Source organism: Pecten maximus, chromosome 12 (genome assembly GCF_902652985.1).
Source record: "Pecten maximus chromosome 12, xPecMax1.1, whole genome shotgun sequence".
NCBI classification, from domain to species: domain Eukaryota; kingdom Metazoa; phylum Mollusca; class Bivalvia; order Pectinida; family Pectinidae; genus Pecten; species Pecten maximus.
The window spans coordinates 10,771,271-10,794,285 of NC_047026.1; the positions used below are offsets into that span (position 1 = coordinate 10,771,271).

General features: G+C 41.0%; 1 protein-coding gene across 1 annotated transcript; it reads right to left on the reverse strand.

The window, feature by feature from the left end:
* Nucleotides 1-1,792: 1,792 nt before the first annotated feature.
* On the reverse strand, nucleotides 1,793-22,863 carry LOC117339732 (serine/arginine repetitive matrix protein 2-like). The gene is made up of 13 exons (XM_033901447.1): nucleotides 22,620-22,863; nucleotides 20,666-20,790; nucleotides 19,208-19,416; nucleotides 15,636-16,408; nucleotides 14,945-15,203; nucleotides 14,187-14,659; nucleotides 13,932-14,082; nucleotides 11,621-11,780; nucleotides 10,718-11,028; nucleotides 9,849-10,143; nucleotides 8,788-8,874; nucleotides 5,040-5,558; nucleotides 1,793-4,512 (listed from the first exon to the last, which is right to left on the reverse strand). The coding sequence occupies exons 1-13, from the start codon at nucleotides 22,749-22,751 to the stop codon at nucleotides 3,285-3,287; spliced, it is 4,722 nt and encodes a 1,573-aa protein (XP_033757338.1). The 5' UTR covers nucleotides 22,752-22,863; the 3' UTR covers nucleotides 1,793-3,284.
* Between the last annotated feature and the right edge of the window lie 152 nt (nucleotides 22,864-23,015).

Sequence of the window (23,015 nt, forward strand, 5' to 3'; positions counted from 1 at the left end):
ATTCTCAGGCCATGAAAGGCAGGCCCACATGGGATAAAATCTGCTTCAACTGTATTAGCTAATTTAAATTGCCCTTTGTCCGTTGTCTGTCTATAAACCATGACCAATCCTTATTGCTGTATCGCTATTTCTTGAGAGGTGGTGGAAGAATATTTCTGGAACTTCATATATGTAGCTTCTCTGTTGTCCCTAATTTGGCCAATTCATTGATAGAGAAAATAATGGTAGATAGGCAACCCTCTGAAATGTTTTAAGTCACGAAGTCTCAAGTGACCTATTCTAATCACCTTTTGTCTGTTGCTGTCCGTCGTGCATTCGTAACAATTTACATTTTCAGCTTCTCAGAAATTTTGAACCAATTTCAGGGTAATTTTGCAGAAACCTCCCATGGCCAGAGGTCAGCCAAAATTGTGATATTTATGATCCCCATCCCCCCAGGGAAGTGAGGGGTGTGGCAAAAAGGGGTCAAATTAACCGCAATTTTCAAAAATCTTGTCCAAAACCAAGTAAGGTAGAATCAAATACTCTTCGAAGATGGAAGCTGGTCTTCAGGTGTATTTTATGACCCTTGGGGTGTCATTTTTCCTCCTGGCCATGGGAGGAGGGTAAACTTTACTATAGTTCAGGGAAATCAATTAAAATTTTTTCATCATTTGTTGGATTGCCATTGGAAATAATTCAACTTGTTTAGAATTATCAGCATGGGATGGCAGTTGGTATGCACATATTAGCCCTCACTGACTCCAAGGGGCTGATGGGCAGGACCAAAATGGGTCAAATGAACTTGAATTAAAAATCTTCTAAATACCCAGATATAGTAGAATCAAATACACTTTATAGATACAAGGGTCTTTAGGTGCTTTTACAAAATTGTGAATTTCATGACCTTGATTTCTTGTATTTCCTCCTTGAGAGGGGGTCAAATATACTGTAGTTTATATAGGGAAAATCACACTTTTGAGGATCATTTGTTGATTTGCTATTGGAAATAATTTTTCTCGGATTCAATAGCTACCCGTTACATATATTTGCCTACATATTCATACTTCATCACTTAAGCTTACCGGTATTTCGAAGCTTGTGACAAAATGACACCCATAATGCATAATGCATTTTCTCAATCCATAAGAACAGACTTGTGTACTACATATTTATTAAACTGCTATCTTTGAAAACACATTCTAAACTTCTCTCTTTGGGTGTCTTGGTTATTGAGAAGTCCATTTGAACATTTTGGCATATTTGACCCTAGCAGGACGACCCTCTGTTAGATATTGTTCGTACGTCTTCCAGAGCTATGTTATCCCAGTTAATTTTACCCTGGCCTGTGACCTTTAATTGAGGCCAACGCAATTCATTTGCTCAAACTGGGTAGCCCTTCATCAGTTTGTTCGAATTAATGACCTTGACCTACTTTAAAGATCAAAAGGGTTCTATGTGTTAAAATCTTTCAAGTGACAACTTATCATTAACCAAAAGACCCAGTTACCTGATATTGGGCTAATAGAAAGGCTACAAAATTCATTTAATGAATAAACCTATCCTGCTCCTTTACTTATTTGCATAAAGTGGTAATCAGCATATCATCTGCATAAATAGCCCAGATGAATTTCAAAGTTGGATTAGAAGCCTTCACCCAAGCATGCTACAGGTCCAATATCAAGTTTTTGGGCCTCTTGGTTATTGAGAAGAGGTTTGAATGAAAAAGTCGACAATGGACATGCTACTGACACCGGAGTGCGGCATTAGCTCTCTTAGCCCAGGTGAGCTAAAAATGGAACACAACACTTAATGTCACTAAATGTAGGATTTTTATTCTTGATTTAGCAATATCATTAGCAGTACTTTTCTCCCACAATTTCATGACAACATTTGTTAATATTTATTAACAACAGTTCTATTTTTGCAACATGATCTTCCGATGAGTTTGTATGATGTATAAGAATATGGTATAAAAGTGAATGCTAAGCGATGAAAAACGAAGATTAGAATGTTCTATGAAATGTTTTGGTTTGTTTTCCAAGGTAACATTTAATAACAATTATATTTCATTATGATCCTTGGGTTTATAATTACAGCTTCACCAAGACTTCTCATCAACACATACCCTATTAGACTTAATAAGCACACCTGTCTATCAGAGCACTCCCATCTTTTTTCAAGAAGCACTAATTAAAACATGTTAAAAGTTCCTTTCATCACTGACCTGCCAATACGATCTTCAGTCTTTTAACCAAAGACTTGGGATTATTTTTGTAACATGATCATGAGATATATGTAAATGAAAATGGTTATTCTTTCCACCTAGATTTCACATAGAAACTTTTCCCTGTACAGTTTTATTAAGGGGACCCCTTTCACGTTTTTGTAAGCACATGGTGTTGTGTCGAAAACGATAATGCTTAGTTACCTAAGCATGTTTTGACATAATTGTAGCAAATACATTTTCTTAAATATGAAAAATCTCGTACACTGTATATCTGTTCTAGATTTTTCTATCTTGTCCTGTCTGTCGGGCACATTTATTGAAGAATTTGGAGACATGATTCTGACACAGAAAGATTTCAGGACGGCCGGACAAACTTTTTTATGAGGGGTATAATAAAAGAGTTTTGTTTGAGAATGGGAAAAACCTTGGAGTCGAATCTTAACAGCTGTATACAGAAAATGATCAAATCTTTCCAGCTGTATGTATAGTGTGATGAAATCTCTCCAGCCATACACAATGTGATGAAATCTCTCCAGCCGTACACAATGTGATGAAATCTCTCCAGCCGTACACAATATGATGAAATCTCTCCAGCCATATACAATGTGATGAAATCTCTCAAGCCGTACACAATGAAATCTCTCCAGCCATACACAATGTGATGAAATCTCTCCAGCCATACACAATGTGATGAAATCTCTCCAGCCGTACACAATGTGATGAAATCTCTCCAGCACTATTTACACAATGTGATGAAATCTCTCCAGCCATACACAATGTGATGAAATCTCTCCAGCCATACACAATGTGATGAAATCTCTCCAGCCGTACACAATGTGATGAAATCTCTCCAGCACTATTTACACAATGTGATGAAATCTCTCCAGCTATACACAATGTGATGAAATCTCTCCAGCACTATTTACACAATGTGATGAAATCTCTCCAGCCATACACAATGTGATGAAATCTCTCCAGCTGTAGACACAAATTAGTGAAATCTCAAAAAGTCACTAGATTATAATTCCTGCAGGAAATATAAATGTTAGCACAACCATTCAAGTGTCACCCCTGTTCAGCGTTTGACCTTTTTGGTTGTATTGAACCGTGTGGGAGGTGGGGGTGAAGGAGGTCTCTGTCTTCTTGTTTCCCTCTGGATGGGTGGTGGTGAGAAGCGGTCAGGGGCAGTGTGTTTATTGCGTAGTCGTTGTGACATCATTGGAGGTGAGGGAGGACGCTGGCTCCTCAGTGCCCTGGTAGGTGGAATCGCCTCTTCCATATAAGGTGGTGAGACTACTCTTTGTCCTCTGGTCAAAGGCCTGGACGGTGGTGATGAAGGATGGTGACGTTTAGGAAGAGGGGGTGAATCTATGGCTGATGGGGAAACCTGTCCTCTACTCAAAGGTCTAGATGAAGGGGAGGGGGGTCTTTGTCCCCTAAGGGAGAGGTGGGGAGGGGAAGGAGACCTTGGTCCTCTGACAACCTGTCTTAAAGAGGGAGAAGACGGAGATGATGGCCCTCTAGTGACAGGATGGTTCCCTGGTGAGGGAGGTCCCCTTGTAGGTAAGTGCAGAGGTGGAGATGGTGACCTTTGGCCTCTCACAGGCCCCGGGGAGGGAGATGTGGCTCGACGTCCTCGAATTACATGATGGTGGGTAGGAGATACCGATAACTGAGACCTTCTGGTGGGAGATGGAGGATCGTCAAATGAACCTGACGAACTGGAAATGGTTTCAATGCAGTCATCAGGAGATATTGCCCTTTGAATGTGGCCCATAGGTCGTGATGTGGGTGATGGTGACATCTTGCTCCGTGCATGTGGTCTCTTTTGAGGAGGTGAGGGAGACCGGTAATGAGGAGGCGACTCCATACTTGGTCGTCGATAGGCTGGTGACCCTGACCTATAACCTGGTGACCCTGACCTATACACAGGCGACTCTGACCTTTGCCTAGAATAGCCAGGAAGCGGTGGAGTGTCCCGCCCCCGGTAGGGGTAGGGGTAAGGTGGAGACTCTGGCCGAGGTACCCGACGATGTGGAGGGGAGGTATTCTGCCAGCCGTGGGGAGGGGTATCCTCTTTAGAGAATTGGGAGTGGGGTGAGGTTGGTTTTTCAATTGGCATTTGGTGTTCAAATGTGTAAAAGTGTTTCTGTGGACTCTGGGGAGGCGATGTCCCTGATGATCCATCCATGGGAAAACCCCAGGACCCTGTACCATGCCATTGTCCCCTTCCCTGTGGGACTGCTCCTCCTCGTCCTGGGTGACCAGACCTTGTTGGATTTCCACCTCGAGCACGTCCTGGTCTGCAAAATAAGCACAAAAAGACACAATATCATAAAAATTGTCACACATGCCAACAAAATATATCATAGTTTACCAGCCAAATATTTTGAATCTAGGCCTCCAGAGAGCTTTAAGAGGCAATTTACATCAGCCCAAGTGAAAAATCTCAGCACCCATCACCTGAGATCACAAGAATACACCATTAGAATCATAATGGTATGATTAGAACATTGTGATAGGTCTATATTTAGGTTTTTAATGGGTAAAGACATGTTACAAATTCGAAACAACTGTATGACGTCATGTTGACAGTTCACTCATGTCATGTCGACATATTGTCTTGCACTGATGTAACATCAATATTCGATACATACAAGAGTAAACAGGATAAAAGGAAAATATTCATTCATCCCCTTGGGAGTGAGAGATGGGGGTCTCAGGGTAAGATTCTTAAGCTGCCTAACAATCTGTCTTACCACAAAAGGAAAGATTATATTAATCTTACAAATGATTGAGACAGGCGATATCCCTCATTCACAATACCTACCTTTTGCCTTGCTGTTGCACCCAGCGCTCTGCTTCACCAAAGTCAACATTGATCAGACTACTTTTAGCCAACCTAGCTGCCTCACCAAAGTCGACCATGTCAATTGGCATCTTCAGATTCTTCCGTTTTCTTCGCCCAAACTCATCTACAGATGACGACGAGGAGGAACCAGAAACTGATTTTTTGGTAGAGGATTGACTACTTCCTGAGTGTTGACTCCCAGATGAAGATGAAGAGTTTGACCTTGACCTTGACTTAGATTTTGTGTGTGACACCGAGGATGAAAACGAGGCTGATGAAGAGGAAATAGGACTAGTCTGTCCAATTAAAGAAACAGGTGAGTTCGATCTTGAACTTATTGGGCTTGTGTCCAATAACGACTTGGCTTTTTCAGATTTGGACACGTTAACCTGCGCTGGTGAAGAAGTATTACGTCGGGAACTACGAAAGGTCCGATGAGGTTTGTAAAGGTCAGATGTGTCATACCGCTTAGAACTCAATTTCTCTGTGTCTGTCAATCTACAAAAAACAAACATAAATAATAATGATGAATTTAGACGACAGATGTACCTGAAAGACAGCTATAATTGGAGAATACCCCATCTACATATAACATACAAAAAGAAGCATACTGAGTATTGCTGGACCAACACATGTCTCCTACCAGCCTTCACAGCTAAAACGTCCCCTGTGACCTTGAATATAAGTCAAAGTCATTCATTTTCAAAAAACTTTGATTGGTGTCACCCAAGGCACTTACAGATCATATATATACACATGTCTGTGTGAGACAAGTGAGGAGGAATGTCTGTGTGAGACAGGTGAGGAGGAATGTCTGTGTGAGACAGGTGAGGAGGAATGTCTGTGTGAGACAGGTGAGGAGGAATGTCTGTGTGAGACAAGTGAGGAGGAATGTCTGTGTGAGACAGGTGAGGAGGAATGTCTGTGTGAGACAGGTTAGGAGGAATGTCTGTGTGAGACAAGTGAGGAGGAATGTCTGTGTGAGACAGGTTAGGAGGAATGTCTGTGTGGGACAAGTGAGGAGGAATGTCTGTGTGAGACAAGTGAGGAGGAATGTCTGTGTGAGACAAGTGAGGAGGAATGTCTGTGTGAGACAGGTGAGGAGGAATGTCTGTGTGAGACAGGTGAGGAGGAATGTCTGTGTGAGACAGGTGAGGAAGAATGTCTGTGTGAGACAGGTGAGGAGGAATGTCTGTGTGAGACAGGTGAGGAGGAATGTCTGTGTGAGACAGGTGAGGAGGAATGTCTGTGTGGGACAGGTGAGGAGGAATGTCTGTGTGAGACAGGTGAGGAGGAATGTCTGTGTGGGACAGGTGAGGAGGAATGTCTGTGTGAGACAGGTGAGGAGGAATGTCTGTGTGAGACAGGTGAGGAGGAATGTCTGTGTGAGACAGGTTAGGAGGAATGTCTGTGTGAGACAGGTGAGGAGGAATGTCTGTGTGAGACAAGTGAGGTGGAATGTCTGTGTGGGACAAGTGAGGAGGAATGTCTGTGTGAGACAAGTGAGGAGGAATGTCTGTGTGAGACAAGTGAGGAGGAATGTCTGTGTGAGACAGGTGAGGAGGAATGTCTGTGTGAGACAGGTGAGGAGGAATGTCTGTGTGAGACAGGTGAGGAGGAATGTCTGTGAGACAGGTGAGGTGGAATGTCTGTGAGACAGATGAGGAGGAATGTCTGTGTGAGACAGGTGAGGAGGAATGTCTGTGTGAGACAAGTGAGGAGGAATGTCTGTGTGAGACAGGTGAGAAGGAATGTCTGTGTGAGACAGGTGAGGAGGAATGTCTGTGTGAGACAGGTGAGGAGGAATGTCTGTGTGAGACAGGTGAGAAGGAATGTCTGTGTGAGACAGATGAGAAGGAATGTCTGTGTGAGACAGGTGAGGAGGAATGTCTGTGTGAGACAGGTGAGGAGGAATGTCTGTGTGAGACAGGTGAGGAAGAATGTCTGTGTGAGACAGGTGAGGAGGAATGTGTGTGTGAGACAGGTGAGGAGGAATGTGTGTGTGAGACAAGTGAGGAGGAATGTCTGTGTGAGACAGGTGAGAAGGAATGTCTGTGTGAGACAGGTGAGGAGGAATGTCTGTGTGGGACAAGTGAGGAAGAATGTCTGTGTGAGACAGGTGAGGTGGAATGTGTGTGTGAGCCATGTGAGGAGGAATGTCTGTGTGAGACAGGTGAGAAGGAATGTCTGTGTGAGACAGGTGAGAAGGAATGTCTGTGTGGGACAGGTGAGGAGGAGTGTCTGTGTGAGCCAGGTGAGAAGGAATGTCTGTGTGAGACAGGTGAGAAGGAATGTCTGTGTGAGACAGGTGAGGAGGAATGTCTGTGTGAGACAAGTGAGAAGGAATGTCTGTGTGGGACAGGTGAGGAGGAATGTCTGTGTGAGACAGGTGAGAAGGAATGTCTGTGTGAGACAAGTGAGGGGGAATGTGTGCAAACAGGAAGAGGTAAAGAAAGTTTGTGGAGGATGTATTGATTAAGGATGATGTATGTGAACTAGGATGTTTGTCACAGTGTTTTGAGATTGAAAATTAACCAGGATAGCTAAAGTATGACAGTGATAATTACCCCACAGAAGGGCTAGAAGTTTGTAGTGATCATGACTGTTGTCAGTTAAGTCTACTATCACTCTTATCTATGGTCACCAATTGAAACGATTCTCAGTAACAACAGATCTATATATAGTCTACGATCTCATCAATAACACGATTCTGTTACTGTAACAACAGATCTATATATAGTCTACGATCTCAACAATTACACGATTCTGTTACTGTAACAACAGATCTATATATAGTCTACGATCTCAACAATTACACGATTCTGTTACTGTAACAACAGATCTATATATAGTCTACGATCTCAACAATTACACGATTCTGTTACTGTAACAACAGATCTATATATAGTCTACGATCTCATCAATAACACGATTCTGTTACTGTAACAACAGATCTATATATAGTCTACGATCTCAACAATTACACGATTCTGTTACTGTAACAACAGATCTATATATAGTCTACGATCTCAACAATTACACGATTCTGTTACTGTAACAACAGATCTATATATAGTCTACGATCTCATCAATAACATGATTCTGTTACTGTAACAACAGATCTATATATAGTCTACGATCTCAACAATTACACGATTCTGTTACTGTAACAACAGATCTATATATAGTCTACGATCTCATCAATAACACGATTCTGTTACTGTAACAACAGATCTATATATAGTCTGCGATCTCAACAATTACACGATTCTGTTACTGTAACAACAGATCTATATACAGTCTACGATCTCAACAATTACACGATTCTGTTACTGTAACAACAGATCTTTATATAGTCTACGATCTCAACAATTACACGATTCTGTTACTGTAACAACAGATCTTTATATAGTCTACGATCTCATCAATTACACGATACTGTTACTGTAACAACAGATCTATATATAGTCTACGATCTCAACAATTACACGATTCTGTTACTGTAACAACTGCTTCTTATCAAATTACGTTAAGTTAAATTTCTAATAATGGCTGATATGTGGCTCAAAGAAATTGTTAACACAGACGACAGACAACAGAGAGATGCACAGACGATTAGCACTACAGTATGACAAAAACTCATTTTGGTCCATCGGACCAGGTGAGCTAATAATTATGGATGCAGATTGACAAGCATGATATCACGACTGATAGTAATGTAACTTACTTGTTGCCTGCCACATCTTCAGTCTGAGATGGGGAACGTCGGACACGTCCACGCTTGCCTCTTGTTTCTGTGTCAACACTCGGCTGTCTGAAAGTTCATAAAAGCAGAGTAGTCTCGTTGTACACTATGTACTTAATAATATCTAGCAGTAATGACTTACTGAATTTTGACAACAAAGGGAGGTAATCTACCTTCACCAAGTTACAGTGAGAGACGGCCTAAACCTTTTAGGGTTTTCAACCCTATAGACTAAGGATGCTAATACAGTACTATCTGATAATATTTGTTGCTGTTATACCATGGAAATATCAAAAAATGACATTTTTTGTCAAACAGCGGGCCATAACTCAGCCAAATAACATCTGCGTCAAGGGGCCATGACTCAGCCAAATAACATCTGCGTCAAGGGGCCATAACTCAGCCAAATAACATATGCGTCAAGGGGCCATAGCTCAGGCAAATAACATCCGCGAAAAGTAAAAGTACTATCTGATAAGTGTTTTAGGAGCAGATATTGTTTACCAGGGTAGTTGATAGATGGTGGATTGTTCCACCAGATAAACTCCCTGGAAGCTAACAATTGTTGACCAATCAAGGACTATGACTAGTGATTGGAACCTGTTTCACTTTCAGAATTGACAATTGGAAACTCAAAATTGATCGATTATAATTGTTTTTCTAAATTTAGCACAGAAGTGCACTTTTGTATGAAATTTACAAACCTATTAAGCACATTTATTACATGTCTTAGACTTTGTTATCAATATCATTAATACTGGACACAGACAAAGCATTAAACTGTTGTTAATATATTTAGATCTCCTCAATCGTTGTAAACAACCAGTTAATATATCTGTAAAATATAAGATAATCTACTTCTTGGTTCGGTAACATTACAAAAATACATGAAGCCAAAGATTTACAAACACTTTCAGAAATTTTCCATTAATTGTCTTTTCAAAATCGTCATTGGTGATCGTTTAAAATAAAAAATTCCCCGATTACAAAAATTTAAATTATCTTCGATCATCGACCCACCACTAACTGTGACATCTCTTTACCTTTGGCCACTGTCATCTCTCTTTCGTTTACCAGTGCGGCGTCCAGCGTCTGATTTATCAGAGACGTCACTCATAGGGCTGGCTGCACAACCTGATGAAGTGCTGTGAATATCATCGTTGATTTTGCTACGAGACCTTGTCTGGTGGACAGATTGACCTAGTCCTACAGAGGTGGGGTTTACGACCTCAAATATCGGTATAGAGGTGGTATCCTGATTGACAGCCACCTGGTTTTCATTTGCTGTCTCGTCCTGAGTGGGAGTAGCAGGCGATTCAAAACTTTCTTCAAGCGCAACTGTAACACATAAGACATGTTTTAAGACCTGTTTAGATAAAAAAATGGCAACAATTTCTGAAGCAATTTTGCTTTTATTTTCAACAAAATTTAATTGACTTTTAATATATCAAATGGATTGCACGTCAGGCTAAGCCTATGTAAGAGTCATTTCCAAATTATTATAAGCATAAATATATTTACATGTGTTATAATAATAAGGGAGTGAACTCCAGTTATCTTAGACATTTTAGCATGTAGATTCATAAAATAAAAATAAAAAATCTGTAAAATTTACCATATTTTAACCATTGATACAGATTCAATGATAATTTACCATGCATGAGATCTGTGGGAAATAGATCATGAAGTCTAAGTGTATAAACACTTCGACCATTCACCCAACACAGATGCATGGCAATTGCATTCATCAGAAACTCTGTCTGACACAAATTGTTTAGATGAAGGCTAATGTTGGGCAAAACTGATTGGCCAATAAACACCATTAAAAACATAAATACTGCCAAACAATACGGTACTAAGTTTCTTAAAATTGAATTACTTTTGTTTAACTAATTTCACTTCATAAACAAACCTGAACTTAAAGTTGTGTTTGTATTTTTTGCAACATCCTCCCCATGTGGTGTCACTTCTTGTGCTTGTGAGGTCACTTCCTGTGCTTGCGAGGTCATTTCCTGTGCTTGTGAGGTCACTTCCTGTCCTTGAGACAGGTCTATATCAGGAGTGATATCAACCATCATCCCTATAGTAAAATCTGTCTCCACAGTTTCTGTTTCTATTGTTTCCTCCACCGCCATTTCTTCAACGACTAATTCTTCGTAACTCTGACTGGAGAATGGTTGTTTTTTCTCTGTGTAGATAGAGGTGAACTCATCTGATGTGTACCTGATATATCCAAAACCAAAGATAGTCAGCTACATAACTACAGACTTACAACAAGTTCATTGATTTTTTTTTTCAGATATTCAAACAACCTTCAGTAAAATCTAACAAAGATTTTTTTCCAATAAGACAGCGATGGTCAGTTGTGGGTAATTGCATAGTAGGACTACCGTATCTATCTGCAAATTAGCCCCTGTCCACAGGTAAGCCTTTGCTCACAGATAAGCTCCTGCCCACAGGTAAGCCTTTGCCCACAAATAAGCCCCTGCCCACAGACAAGTGCCTGCCTACAAATAAGCCCCCATTTTCATTTTTGCATAATCATAAATTTCAAAATAATGAGCAAAAACCCGAAACTCAATCTAGTCCGAGAAATTATGGTCCTTTATCATTGTGAGAAGTTTGATCAAAATCCCTCAATAAATGAAACCACTGAAGCAAGGACTAACTTTGGCATTACGTACATACACACATACAAATAAGATGGATGAAGAGGAAACCTATATTCCTTCAGCTTTCACTGGTAGGGGACTAATATTATGAAAAAACAATGAAAACAACAGGGATTCCAAAATGGAACATGTTTTTAACGTACCGCCTAGTCCTGGTTCGCTGCCGTCGGAGGGCTTCCTTTTTCTCCTGCACTTTTTGCTTGGTGAGTTCTTCTTTCAATTCTGCTTTAGTCTTTTTCCTCTTTTTTTCTGGAGAATCCGGATACTTATCAATTTGAATATCGGCCTCCTCCTTGCTCAAATCTGTAAATATATACCAAAATGCTGATGAAGAAGTACCAACATATGGCTTAACTCATATAATATTTTCCACACTTTATTTCATCAGCTGAGTGGAAATCTACTGAGTAGGGATTCTTTTTAACATAACAAATAGGAAAGATTTTACAAGAGACCCTAGAGGGATCCTGGCAGCCACCATTGAATGATCTTTATCGGTCCTAAGAAAGACCAATCTTTTCTCTATTTTCCCTTCTTCCTCTTAATAATTAGATAACAGAGGGAACTTTCATATTGAGTCTAAGAGAGACGTAAGAAGACCTTCCTGAGATCCATAGTTTGGTTTGGTTTGTTTTTGTTTAACGTCCTATTAACAGCCAGGGTCATTTAAGGAGGTGCCAGGTTTGGAGGTGGAGGAAAGCCGGAGTACCCGGAGAAAAACCACCGGCCTACGGTCAGTTCCTGGCAACTGCCCCACGTAGGTTTCGAACTCACAACCCAGAGGTGGAGGGCTAGTGATAAAGTGTCGGGACACCTAAACCACATGGCCACCATGGCCCCTGAGATCCATAGATAACAAATTTCATCTGTAGAAATCCTAGATTGCCACCTGTCCACCATTTTGGTTTCAAGACCCGACTCTTAATTGAATGGCCACAACTATAATAGACTAAAGGGAACTTACATATGAAGACTGAAGTATCCCTTGAGTACTTCTCACGAAGCAATTATGATAACAAATTTTCATTACCAAAATACAAGATGGTCACCTGTCGGCCATTTTGTTTGTCATATTAGGCTCAAAATTGAACAGACACAACTAGGGACCAAGGGGAAATGTTTTACATGTGAGTAAAAGAAACATCCAGTACTTTTCTATAAACAGCCATGACCAACATCAGTAAAAATCCAAGATGGCTGCCTGTTGGCCATTTTGTTTTACCAATCAAACTCAGAACTGAAAATGACTAAGGACGATGTCTGTGTAAGTTAAGTGGTCACTGGTACTGTTTATTGTCCATATCACTTAAATTGTCCCAGAAAATGAAAAAAAAAAAATCTGTAGTTACTCATACTGAAGCTACATACCAACATTCACCAACATACCTTGAAGAATGGCTGAGAAAAGTGTGCAAAACTGAGTGGACAGACAGACAGAGAGACAGACAAAGAGGAAACCTGTACAGTAGTCTCCTGGTTTCGCCCATAGGGGGATACAAATGCCTTGTTGGGAAACTATATATCATGCTTTAATATACATATAATGTAGGAACCTATCTCAGGACAAAATTCAAATATTGAAATAAATAATGGGCGATAACTTTAGTCAATCAAAAATAACACCCAGGGAACTACAACTATATATCATGATTATAAAGCCTATCAATTTTCAAAGAAATTGATAATAAATGTAGATCTCTGTACAAACAAAAGATTAATTTCTGCTTGACAGACGGACAAGGCCACACCATAACAAATTTGGCGGGAATATAAAGATGAATCTTCTCTGGTGACCCAAGACATTGCTGACAATACACAACTCATGAAAGACAGGATTGTATCAAAACAAGAACTACATGTAATTATATGTCTGACGTGTCTCTGCTTTTGCATATCATTTAGATTAAATCAACATGCTGTATTTTTTGTATTTATTGTTGTAATAACCTGGATTTTTTTAAAAGACTGATAACTACAACATATTTCTCCAAAGATAAAAAGTGAAAAATAAAGCTCAATCACAAGCTAATTAGAAATTTGAACACAATTGATTAACACAGTCCAATTAACAGTAAATTTTAGGTGAAATTCAAAATCTGAAATATGTGTAAGGATGCCCATGGATAGATGAAAGTACAAACCAGGTTTGGTTATGACAGCACAAATACTTTATGAGAAATTAAACTCGACCCCCAGCTAATCAGAAAACAAAGTCTAATTAACAGTAAATTTTTGTTAAAATCCTGAATCTGAAATGTGCGTTAGGATGTTATATACAAGTATATTCCAGATAAAATTATGATAGCTTATAAACTTAGAGAGAAATTTAGAGTCTAACAGAAATATTGATGCCACTGCCTGAAGAAAAGCAGCATCTAGGTCTCCCTAGTGAATCCGTCACATATGAGACCAAAAGTGTAATGCTTTTAATATAATTTTAAAGAAAAACAATACCTTTGTCTGGTTCTTCTTCTTTCTTGCTTTCCTTGGACTTCTTTCTCTCCTCTCGTAGTTTAGCCTTCTCTTCCTCTCGATCCTTACGTCGGGCTTCCAGTTCAGCCCTCCTCTGTAACCGCTGAACATACCTCTCTTCCTTCTCACGTGCCTGGAGGTAAAATTCCAGAATGAACAGTATATTCAACAAGACACGTATAAGGAAAATGACAATATATATATAGATGCAACTGGAGATTTTTCAGAATAACTTACGATTCTAGCCTTGCGTTCCTCCCTTGTCTCTTCATCATCACTGTCACTGTAGTTGTATTGTAGAGATATAAGACGCCGTGGTTTTCCAGGTGTCACAACCCTGGGTGCTACATCCTCCACCACATCTGTCACCTTAGATAAAACCTTGGAAGATTCTGTGACTTTTGGTGGGCTTACACCCAGAGGAGTTTCTGTAGCATTTGGCGGTACTGTGGCCTCTGCAGATTCTGTGACATTTGGCAAGTTTGCGGTCACAGATGGTTCTGTTGAAGTGGTCATAGATGTTGTTTTGGACTCCAGAGCGACAGCTGTGTCTGTTTCTGACTTGGATGAGGAGGATGTTGTGAGGTCCTCCATTGGTACGGGAGACGAGGCTGGTGATACCTTCAATGGTGATGTGGATGGCTTAGGAGAAATGCTTTGACTGGTGTCCAGTTCACTTTCTTTGATTTCTGCATCAAGCTGGTCTTGTACTGAAACAGAGACAAGATGCCTTTCAACACCAAAACATTAACGGGTTATATTGAGAAACCAACGCTGACCCCGACACCGGCCCCAGGGTGACAACATAAGCTCCATCTTTGTGAGGCAAGCTAAAAATGTATCAGCATTAATATGATATTAGCTATAATAATTACACAAAATCCTTATCTTGGAAGAACTCGGAATGAAGCCGCAGTGACAAAATAAGTCTCCAATATTGCTTAATTTGCAAGTTTGGAATGTAAACTAAGATTAAAATATTTCCTATGACCTACTTGATTGTTGGTCGCCATGATGTGGACTGTAGCATGGTGCAGGTATGTCGTCATCTGACAGGTCACTTGTCAAACTACTTGAGCCACCTTCACTGAACAGTGACAGGTCACTGGTGTGGACAGAACTGACCGACAATTCTGACATCTCATCCACTTCACGATTCCACTCAAACTTATATGGACGCTTTGCTTCACCATCTTCCTTGGAGTGGGCTGTGTTCTGACCAGTGCTGGTATCCTCATCGCCCGTCTTGTAGGTCTAAGGGAGACAAACACGTCCTTAGTTTTTAAAAAGTAATTTCAAAGAAATAAAAAAAAATTAATGTACTTGTCTATGATGTCTTTGATTATGTCTTCCATGATATATTCATTGTTACCATATAATTCTTGACATATGACATGTTTTGCACTCGAAAAATGATGTGCTTTTGGACACCATGTTGGATTTTGTGTGTATCACCTCAAAAACTGATGACAGTTTGAATTGGGTGAGGACACTGTTCTCAAGCACTACACCAACCCTGCAAACGTTCTTGACATTCTGGGAATTTCAGCACAACTTATCTTATACAGTACAACCTAACAGTACAACTAATTTGGGGTGTTTACAGTGTACAATGGGAAGAATAAAAACAGATGGGAAAATATGAAAGGAAGGGAAGGATTCCCACTATACTGAATGAAAACTTACAAACTGTGTGTCCAAACTCTCACTGTCTGTGGTAAACATTGTCAGATCTTGAGAACTCTCATCGCCTGAGGTCTTCAAATCAGAAACGACTGACTCACTATCAGATCTCTTTGCAGGCTGTTTTGTATCCTCCTTTTTCTTGGGTGTGGGAGGCATGGCCGGCAGAGGAATATCCTCAAGGATGTTTTTTTCTTCCTTAAACAGAGACTTGCTGACCTCCTGTTTAGACACGCCTTTGGGGATGGCAGGAGCCTCCTCTGTTCCTGGGGGTGGGGGAGTTTTTGGAATCGGGGGTAAGGGTGGCAGACTTGGTTTTGGTGGCGTAGGGGTATCCACAATGCTAGCATTGAGTGATACTGATGGTGACGATATAGCTAGTGGACTCTGGACAATAGCTGGACTGACCCCAAACTGACCGAGCACCCCAGGGATCGGATGATTCGTGGAAGTCACCGTTGCTTCACTGCCCGCAGAGGAAGGGGTATCAAAACCAGGGGGTTTGGTATAGATATTTGGCATGGTGAATCCACCCCAGGCGTTTGCCATGTATGGAAATGCCTGTGGAGGCATTCCATAAGGCAAAGGCACAGGCATGGCCATAGGAAAGTTCATCATTCCTGGTGGGTAGGAACTCATGGAGGACTGAGGAGTCTGGGGCTGCCACATATTGGCAGCTTGAGGAAATCCTGCCATCAGAGGGGGACTACCGAAGGGAGTGACAGATTGAGGCAGGAGGGGAGTTGGCTGCTGACTTGCTTGCTGCTGTTGAAAATCTGAAACAGATGATGTATTGATTAAAATAACCAAATTCTCACTTTAAGGAAACAAGAGGCCCATGGGCCTTAACGGTCACCTGAGATTTGAAGTATTTCAGTTAATCTAATTGACCCTTTTGAACCCACCCATCAGCCCCTAGGGGTCAGTCAGGGCCAACAGGTGTATACCATTAAGCTGTCATCCAATGCTGATAATGTTAACAAAGTTAGAATGAATTCCAATAGAAACCAAACAAATAATTGTCAAAAATGTGATTTCCCTATATAAACTATAGTAAAATTTACCCCCTCCCCAGGGGCAAACTTGTGACCCCAGGGTCATGAAATTCATAACATTAGTAAAGCACCATAAAACCCTTCCACCTATGAAGAGTATTTGATTCTATCTTAATTGGGTCTTGAAAAGAAGATTTTAAAATTTCAGTCAATTTGACCCTTTTTAGCCCCGCCCATCAGCCCCTGGGGGTCAGTCAGGGCCAACATGTGCATACCATTAAACTGCCATCCACGATCCCAAGCTGAAAATGCTAACCAAATTAGAATGAATTCCAATAGAAATCAAACAAATAATAGTCAAAAATGAGATTTCCCTATATAAACTATAGTAAAGTTTACCCTCTCCCCAGGGGCAATTCACAATTTTGGTAAAGCACCTTAAGACCCTTCAGTCTATGAAGAGTGTTTGATTCCACCATATCTGAGAGTAGAGAAGAAGATTTTTGAAGCTTTAGTCAATTTGACCCTTTTTAGCCCCGCCCATCAGCCCCTGGGGTTCAGTCAGGGCCAACATATGTATACCATCAATCTGTCATCCATAAAAGCTTCCTGCCAAATTTCATTGAATTTGGTCTAGGGGTTTTGGAGAAGAAGTCGAAAATGTAAATTGTTTATGGACGCACGACGGACGACGTACGACGCACGACGACGGACAAAAGGCAATTACAATAGGTCACTTGAGACTTTGTCTCAGGTGACCTAAAAACAGGAGCTTGCTACTGGTAGTGTTGGCAATACAATACCTGTAAATGATTGACATTGAAGGGACGTGATATCTGTATGGCAGTACTACTGACCAGGGGGAGGGACGTGATATCTGTATGTCTGTACTACTGACCAGGAGGAGGGACGTGATATCTGTATGTCTGTACTACTGACCAGGGGGAGGGACGTGATATCTGTATGTCTGTACTACTCACCAGGGGGAGGGACGTGATATCTGTATGTCTGTACTACTGACCAGGGGGAGGGACGTGATATCTGTACTACTGACCAGGGGGAGGGACGTGATATCTGTACTACTGACCAGGGGTAGGGACGAGATATCTGTATGTCTGTACTACTGACCAGGGGGAGGGATGTGATATCAGTATGTCTGTACTACTGACCAGGGGTAGGGACGTGATATCTGTATGTCTGTACTACTGACCAGGGGGAGGGATGTGATATCTGTATGTCTGTACTACTGACCAGGGGGAGGGACGTGATATCTGTACTACTGACCAGGGGTAGGGACAAGATATCTGTATGTCTGTACTACTGACCAGGGGGAGGGACGTGATATCAGTATGTCTGTACTACTGACCAGGGGTAGGGACGTGATATCTGTATGTCTGTACTACTGACCAGGGGGAGGGATGTGATATCTGTATGTCTGTACTACTGACCAGGGGGAGGGACGTGATATCTGTACTACTGACCAGGGGGAGGGACGTGATATCAGTATGTCTGTACTACTGACCAGGGGTAGGGACGTGATATCTGTATGTCTGTACTACTGACCAGGGGTAGGGACGTGATATCTGTATGTCTGTACTACTGACCAGGGGGAGGGACATGATATCTGTACTACTGACCAGGGGGAGGGATGCGATATCTGTATGTCTATACTACTGACCAGGGGGAGGGATGTGATATCTGTAAGTCTGTACTACTGACCAGGGGGAGGGACATGATATCTGTACTACTGACCAGGGGGAGGGATGCGATATCTGTATGTCTATACTACTGACCAGGGGGAGGGATGTGATATCTGTATATCTGTACTACTGACCAGGGGGAGGGATGTGACTTCTGTATGTCTGTACTACTGACCAGGGTAGGGATGTGATATCTGTATGTCTGTACTACTGACCAGGGGGAGGGACGTGATATCTGTACTAGTGACCAGGGGGAGGGATGTGATATCTGTATGTCTGTACTACTGACCTGGGGGAGGGACGTGATATATGTATGTCTGTACTACTGACCAGGGGAAGGGACGTGACATCTGTATGTCTGTACTACTGACCAGGGGGAGGGACGTGATATCTGTACTAGTGACCAGGGGTAGGGACGTGACATCATGTACTACTGACCAGGGGTAGGGACGTGATGTCTGTATGTCTGTACTACTGACCAGGGGGAGGGACGAGATATCTGTATGTCTGTACTACTGACCAGGGGGAGGGACGAGATATCTGTATGTCTGTACTACTGACCTGGGGGAGGGACGTGATATATGTATGTCTGTACTACTGACCAGGGGAAGGGACGTGACATCTGTATGTCTGTACTACTGACCAGGGGGAGGGACGTGATATCTGTACTAGTGACCAGGGGTAGGGACGTGACATCATGTACTACTGACCAGGGGTAGGGACGTGATGTCTGTATGTCTGTACTACTGACCAGGGGGAGGGACGAGATATCTGTATGTCTGTACTACTGACCAGGGGGAGGGACGAGATATCTGTATGTCTGTACTACTGACCAGGGTGAGGGACGAGACATCTGTATGTCTGTATTACATGTACTTACCTGGGGGAGGAACACTCAGGCTCATTAGACTTTGTAAATTCTGTTTCTGCTGATTTTTCTTAAATTCCATTCGTTCTTTCCTCTTGTCAGGATCAATGTTGAGGTGCTGACATGCCACCTCGTCAATCTTTGGTTTGATCACATGAAAGATCTTAGGATTAACCACCTGTTCTATCACTCTTTCCACACCAGTAGCCAGCATTCCTGACCTGTAACATACACAACAAACATCTGAATATACTTCTGAGAGTGAAAGAGTAGAACAGATCATTAATGTATCATTAAAAGGTAAGCTAGCTATATAAGTAATCAGTCCCAATAGATTTAAAATAAAAGTCAGTCCCAATAGATTTGATATAGCTAGTCAGTCCCAATAGATTTGATATAGCTAGTCAGTCTCAATAGATTTGATATAGCCAGTCAGTCCCAATAGATTTGATATAGCTAGTCAGTACCAATGGATTTTATATAGCTAGTCAGTCTCAATAGATTTTATATAGCTAGTCAGTACCAATAGATTTGATATAGCTAGTCAGTCTCAATAGATTTGATACAGCTAGTCAGTCTCAATAGATTTGATATAGCTAGTCAGTCTCAATGGATTTGATATAGCTAGTCAGTCCCAAGAGATTTGATATAGCTAGTCAGTCTCAATAGATTTTATATAGCTAGTCAGTACCAATAGATTTTATATAGCTAGTCAGTCCCAATAGATTTGATATAGCCAGTCAGTCCCAATAGATTTGATATAGCTAGTCAGTTTCAATGGATTTTATACAGCTAATCAGTCCCAATAGATTTGATATAGCAGTCAGTCCCAATAGATTTGATATAGCAGTCAGTCTCAATAGATTTGATATAGCTAGTCAGTCCCAATAGATTTGATATAGCTAGTCAGTCCCAATAGATTTGATATAGCTAGTCAGTCCCAATAGATTTGATATAGCTAGTCAGTACCAACAGTCTTGATATAGCTAGTCAGTACCAATAGATTTGATATAGCTAGTCAGTCCCATGGACATATTACATTGTAATCTTTGTGACTTTGTCACAGCGGAGACAAAATATTCACAGGGTTGGTTCATGCTTTATCTTTAAATATTTATTACATACTTTACTTGTAAATTGTTTATTCAACAGAGCAGATTTGACAGAAATTAGATGAAGATAAACCCATAGGGGATTAGGAGGTTTACACTTATCATAATTAGGTATATATCAGAGAAATCCCCATCTTACCCAAGTACACAATTCTGCACTTTCATGCTAGACAAAGAAGTATAGAAAGTTTCATAAATGTAAGTGACAATTTGATCCAAACTCTTTTATGGCAGCAACAATCTGATTAAAATCAGCTGTCATGTTATACAGCTTAGTTTGCTAAGTAGAGAATATGTTCCAAGAACAGAAAACAAAGCCATATTAACAGCTTAACAGACAATTGACATGGATAATTACTGGTTGATCTGGCGTCGCAAGCTGTCCCTGAGATGGTTCTTGTTGAGGTTTGGACTCCATACTTGGCGTGTCAAGAAGCGTGATACGTAGCCCTCTACCCTTTGTCGCAGATTCTGGAAGGCAGGCTGAAAAAAACAAAAAAACTTTTTTGAAACTTCTAGCAAATTTATCAATTCAAAAAATAAAATGTGCAACTTCCGACCCTGAACATCAGTCCCCTTATGGTCAGTAAGGGCTGATATGTGTGTATACCATCAAACAGCCATCCAATACTGATAATTCTAACTAAGTTAAAATTCATTCTGATGGTTAGTCAACAAATGAGAGTCAAAAATGTGATTTCCCTATTTAAACCATAGTGACGTTTACTCCCTTATATATAAGCTTCCCTGGAGGAAATATCAGACCCTGGGTCATGAAATTCACAAATTTGGTAAAGCAACTCAAAATCCATGTATTAACAGAACTCGATTGATGGAACTCCAGAAGAACTTTGAAAAGTGTTTTCAAAGACAATGGCATCTTGGATTTTCGTGTGACCAAATAAATAACAGTACTTGGTAAAGACCATGAAAATTTCAGGCACGTTGAGCTAAATCCCAGCTGGGGAGCTACTGTACATTATGCAATGATAAAAACAGCATATTTTCCAAACATAAATGGTAGTTATCTGCCTTGATAAACACAAATCATGATCAGAGACATTAATTGTAAAAGGTTAGTATTCTGTACATGTGTACTGCCATTCTAGGCAATGACTGTATGAACCCTTCATATTAAAGTACCTATTATTCTTATTCTACATATGTAACATCAAAATCATGCAGAATTACAGATATGATATGAACTACAGTACCTTTACAAGACCATGAATATATAACAACCGAGGTATGGCTGATATGAGGATTCCAGTACCTGAAAACAGGTTGAATCAGGTTTGACAAGAGGGAAAGGTTAAAAAATTGTACCCGACCATGGCATGGGTACCCATCAAAATACTTGAACTCTCATGATCAACCTCCACTAGTACCAAAGGTCAAAAATGGAGAAAAAAATACAATATCACCAGAGATATACTTTATCAATCTTACTTTATCAATCTATCTGTAATATGTGTAGCAGGCTGGGTTTTAATTGTAAATACTGTACATAGTTGTATGGTCGCCTTCTAGCTTCCGGCTAGGGGGAATTTCCCTTTAGCTCAGTCGGTAGAGCGGCGGACCTGTAAGCCGAGGGTCGTGGGTTCAATCCCGGCTGGCTGCACACTACATATACTACTCCTTGAACTTTTACATTGGTGCCGCAGACCACTCCAAGTGAAAGCAAGAGGCTTCATTGGAGATAGAACCTGAGTTGGTGTGTTCGGGGGCGAACACGTTTGAAGGAGGGAGTAGTGTATATAGCAGGCCGGGTTTTAATTGGTGGACTGTACATAGTTGTATAGTTGTATGGTCGCCTTCTAGCTTCCGGCTAGGGGGAATTTCCCTTTAGCTCAGTCGGTAGAGCGGTGGACCAGTAATATATGCTGAGGGTCATGGGCTCGATGCCGGCTGGCTGCACACTACTTCTCCTTGAACTTTTACATATGTTTAAATGCAATGAAATGTTTTTGCTTTTACATTAACAAATTATATGTAACAGGAGGGAGTAGTGAAACATGTGTAAATAACTATTTTTGATGAGCTTCAGGCCCAGCATCGTTGCAGTTTTGGTACTTGCATCCCTTTTCCATGTTCCGATGGTGGGACAGGAAACTTTACAATTTCTTTATCAGAAAATCTCACTTTCTTTTGTCTGCCTCTTACTGTCTTAAGTCAAACTCATTGAATTGGTTTATAATCTTTTGAACTTTCAATGATATATTGCTGAAACAATTATGGTTTGAAGTATCTTATGTTTACAACTTTAAAATCTAGAAACAATATATCTGTAGCAATCACTGTATTACGTATACCTTTGTGTCAACATCGGCAAGACAGTCTCTGCGAAACTGGTCGAAGAGTCCTTCTGATTTCAGCTTATCGAGGATGTCGCGCACGACCTTTGGATCAGCTTCTGTGTCCTTTCCTGTCGTCGTCGTTGACATTGTGAAAGAGTGGATTTAAGCCTGTACTGTTCAGTTCTTGTAATGAACAGTTATTGCGAGAAAGGCACTCATATTAGTATGAGACTCTCCCATGCCAGAGTAGTGGACGCCATTTTGGTTCCGGTTACAATGTAGGCGCGTTCGATATGAAGGGGTGAATTTGATTCACGCGCACCGAGTTGGACGCCCACAGCCTGAGACCAAGGCCGTTTTTGCGGTCCAAACGGTTGGATGGACAACTTGGACCGGTGTTGTTCGTTTTTG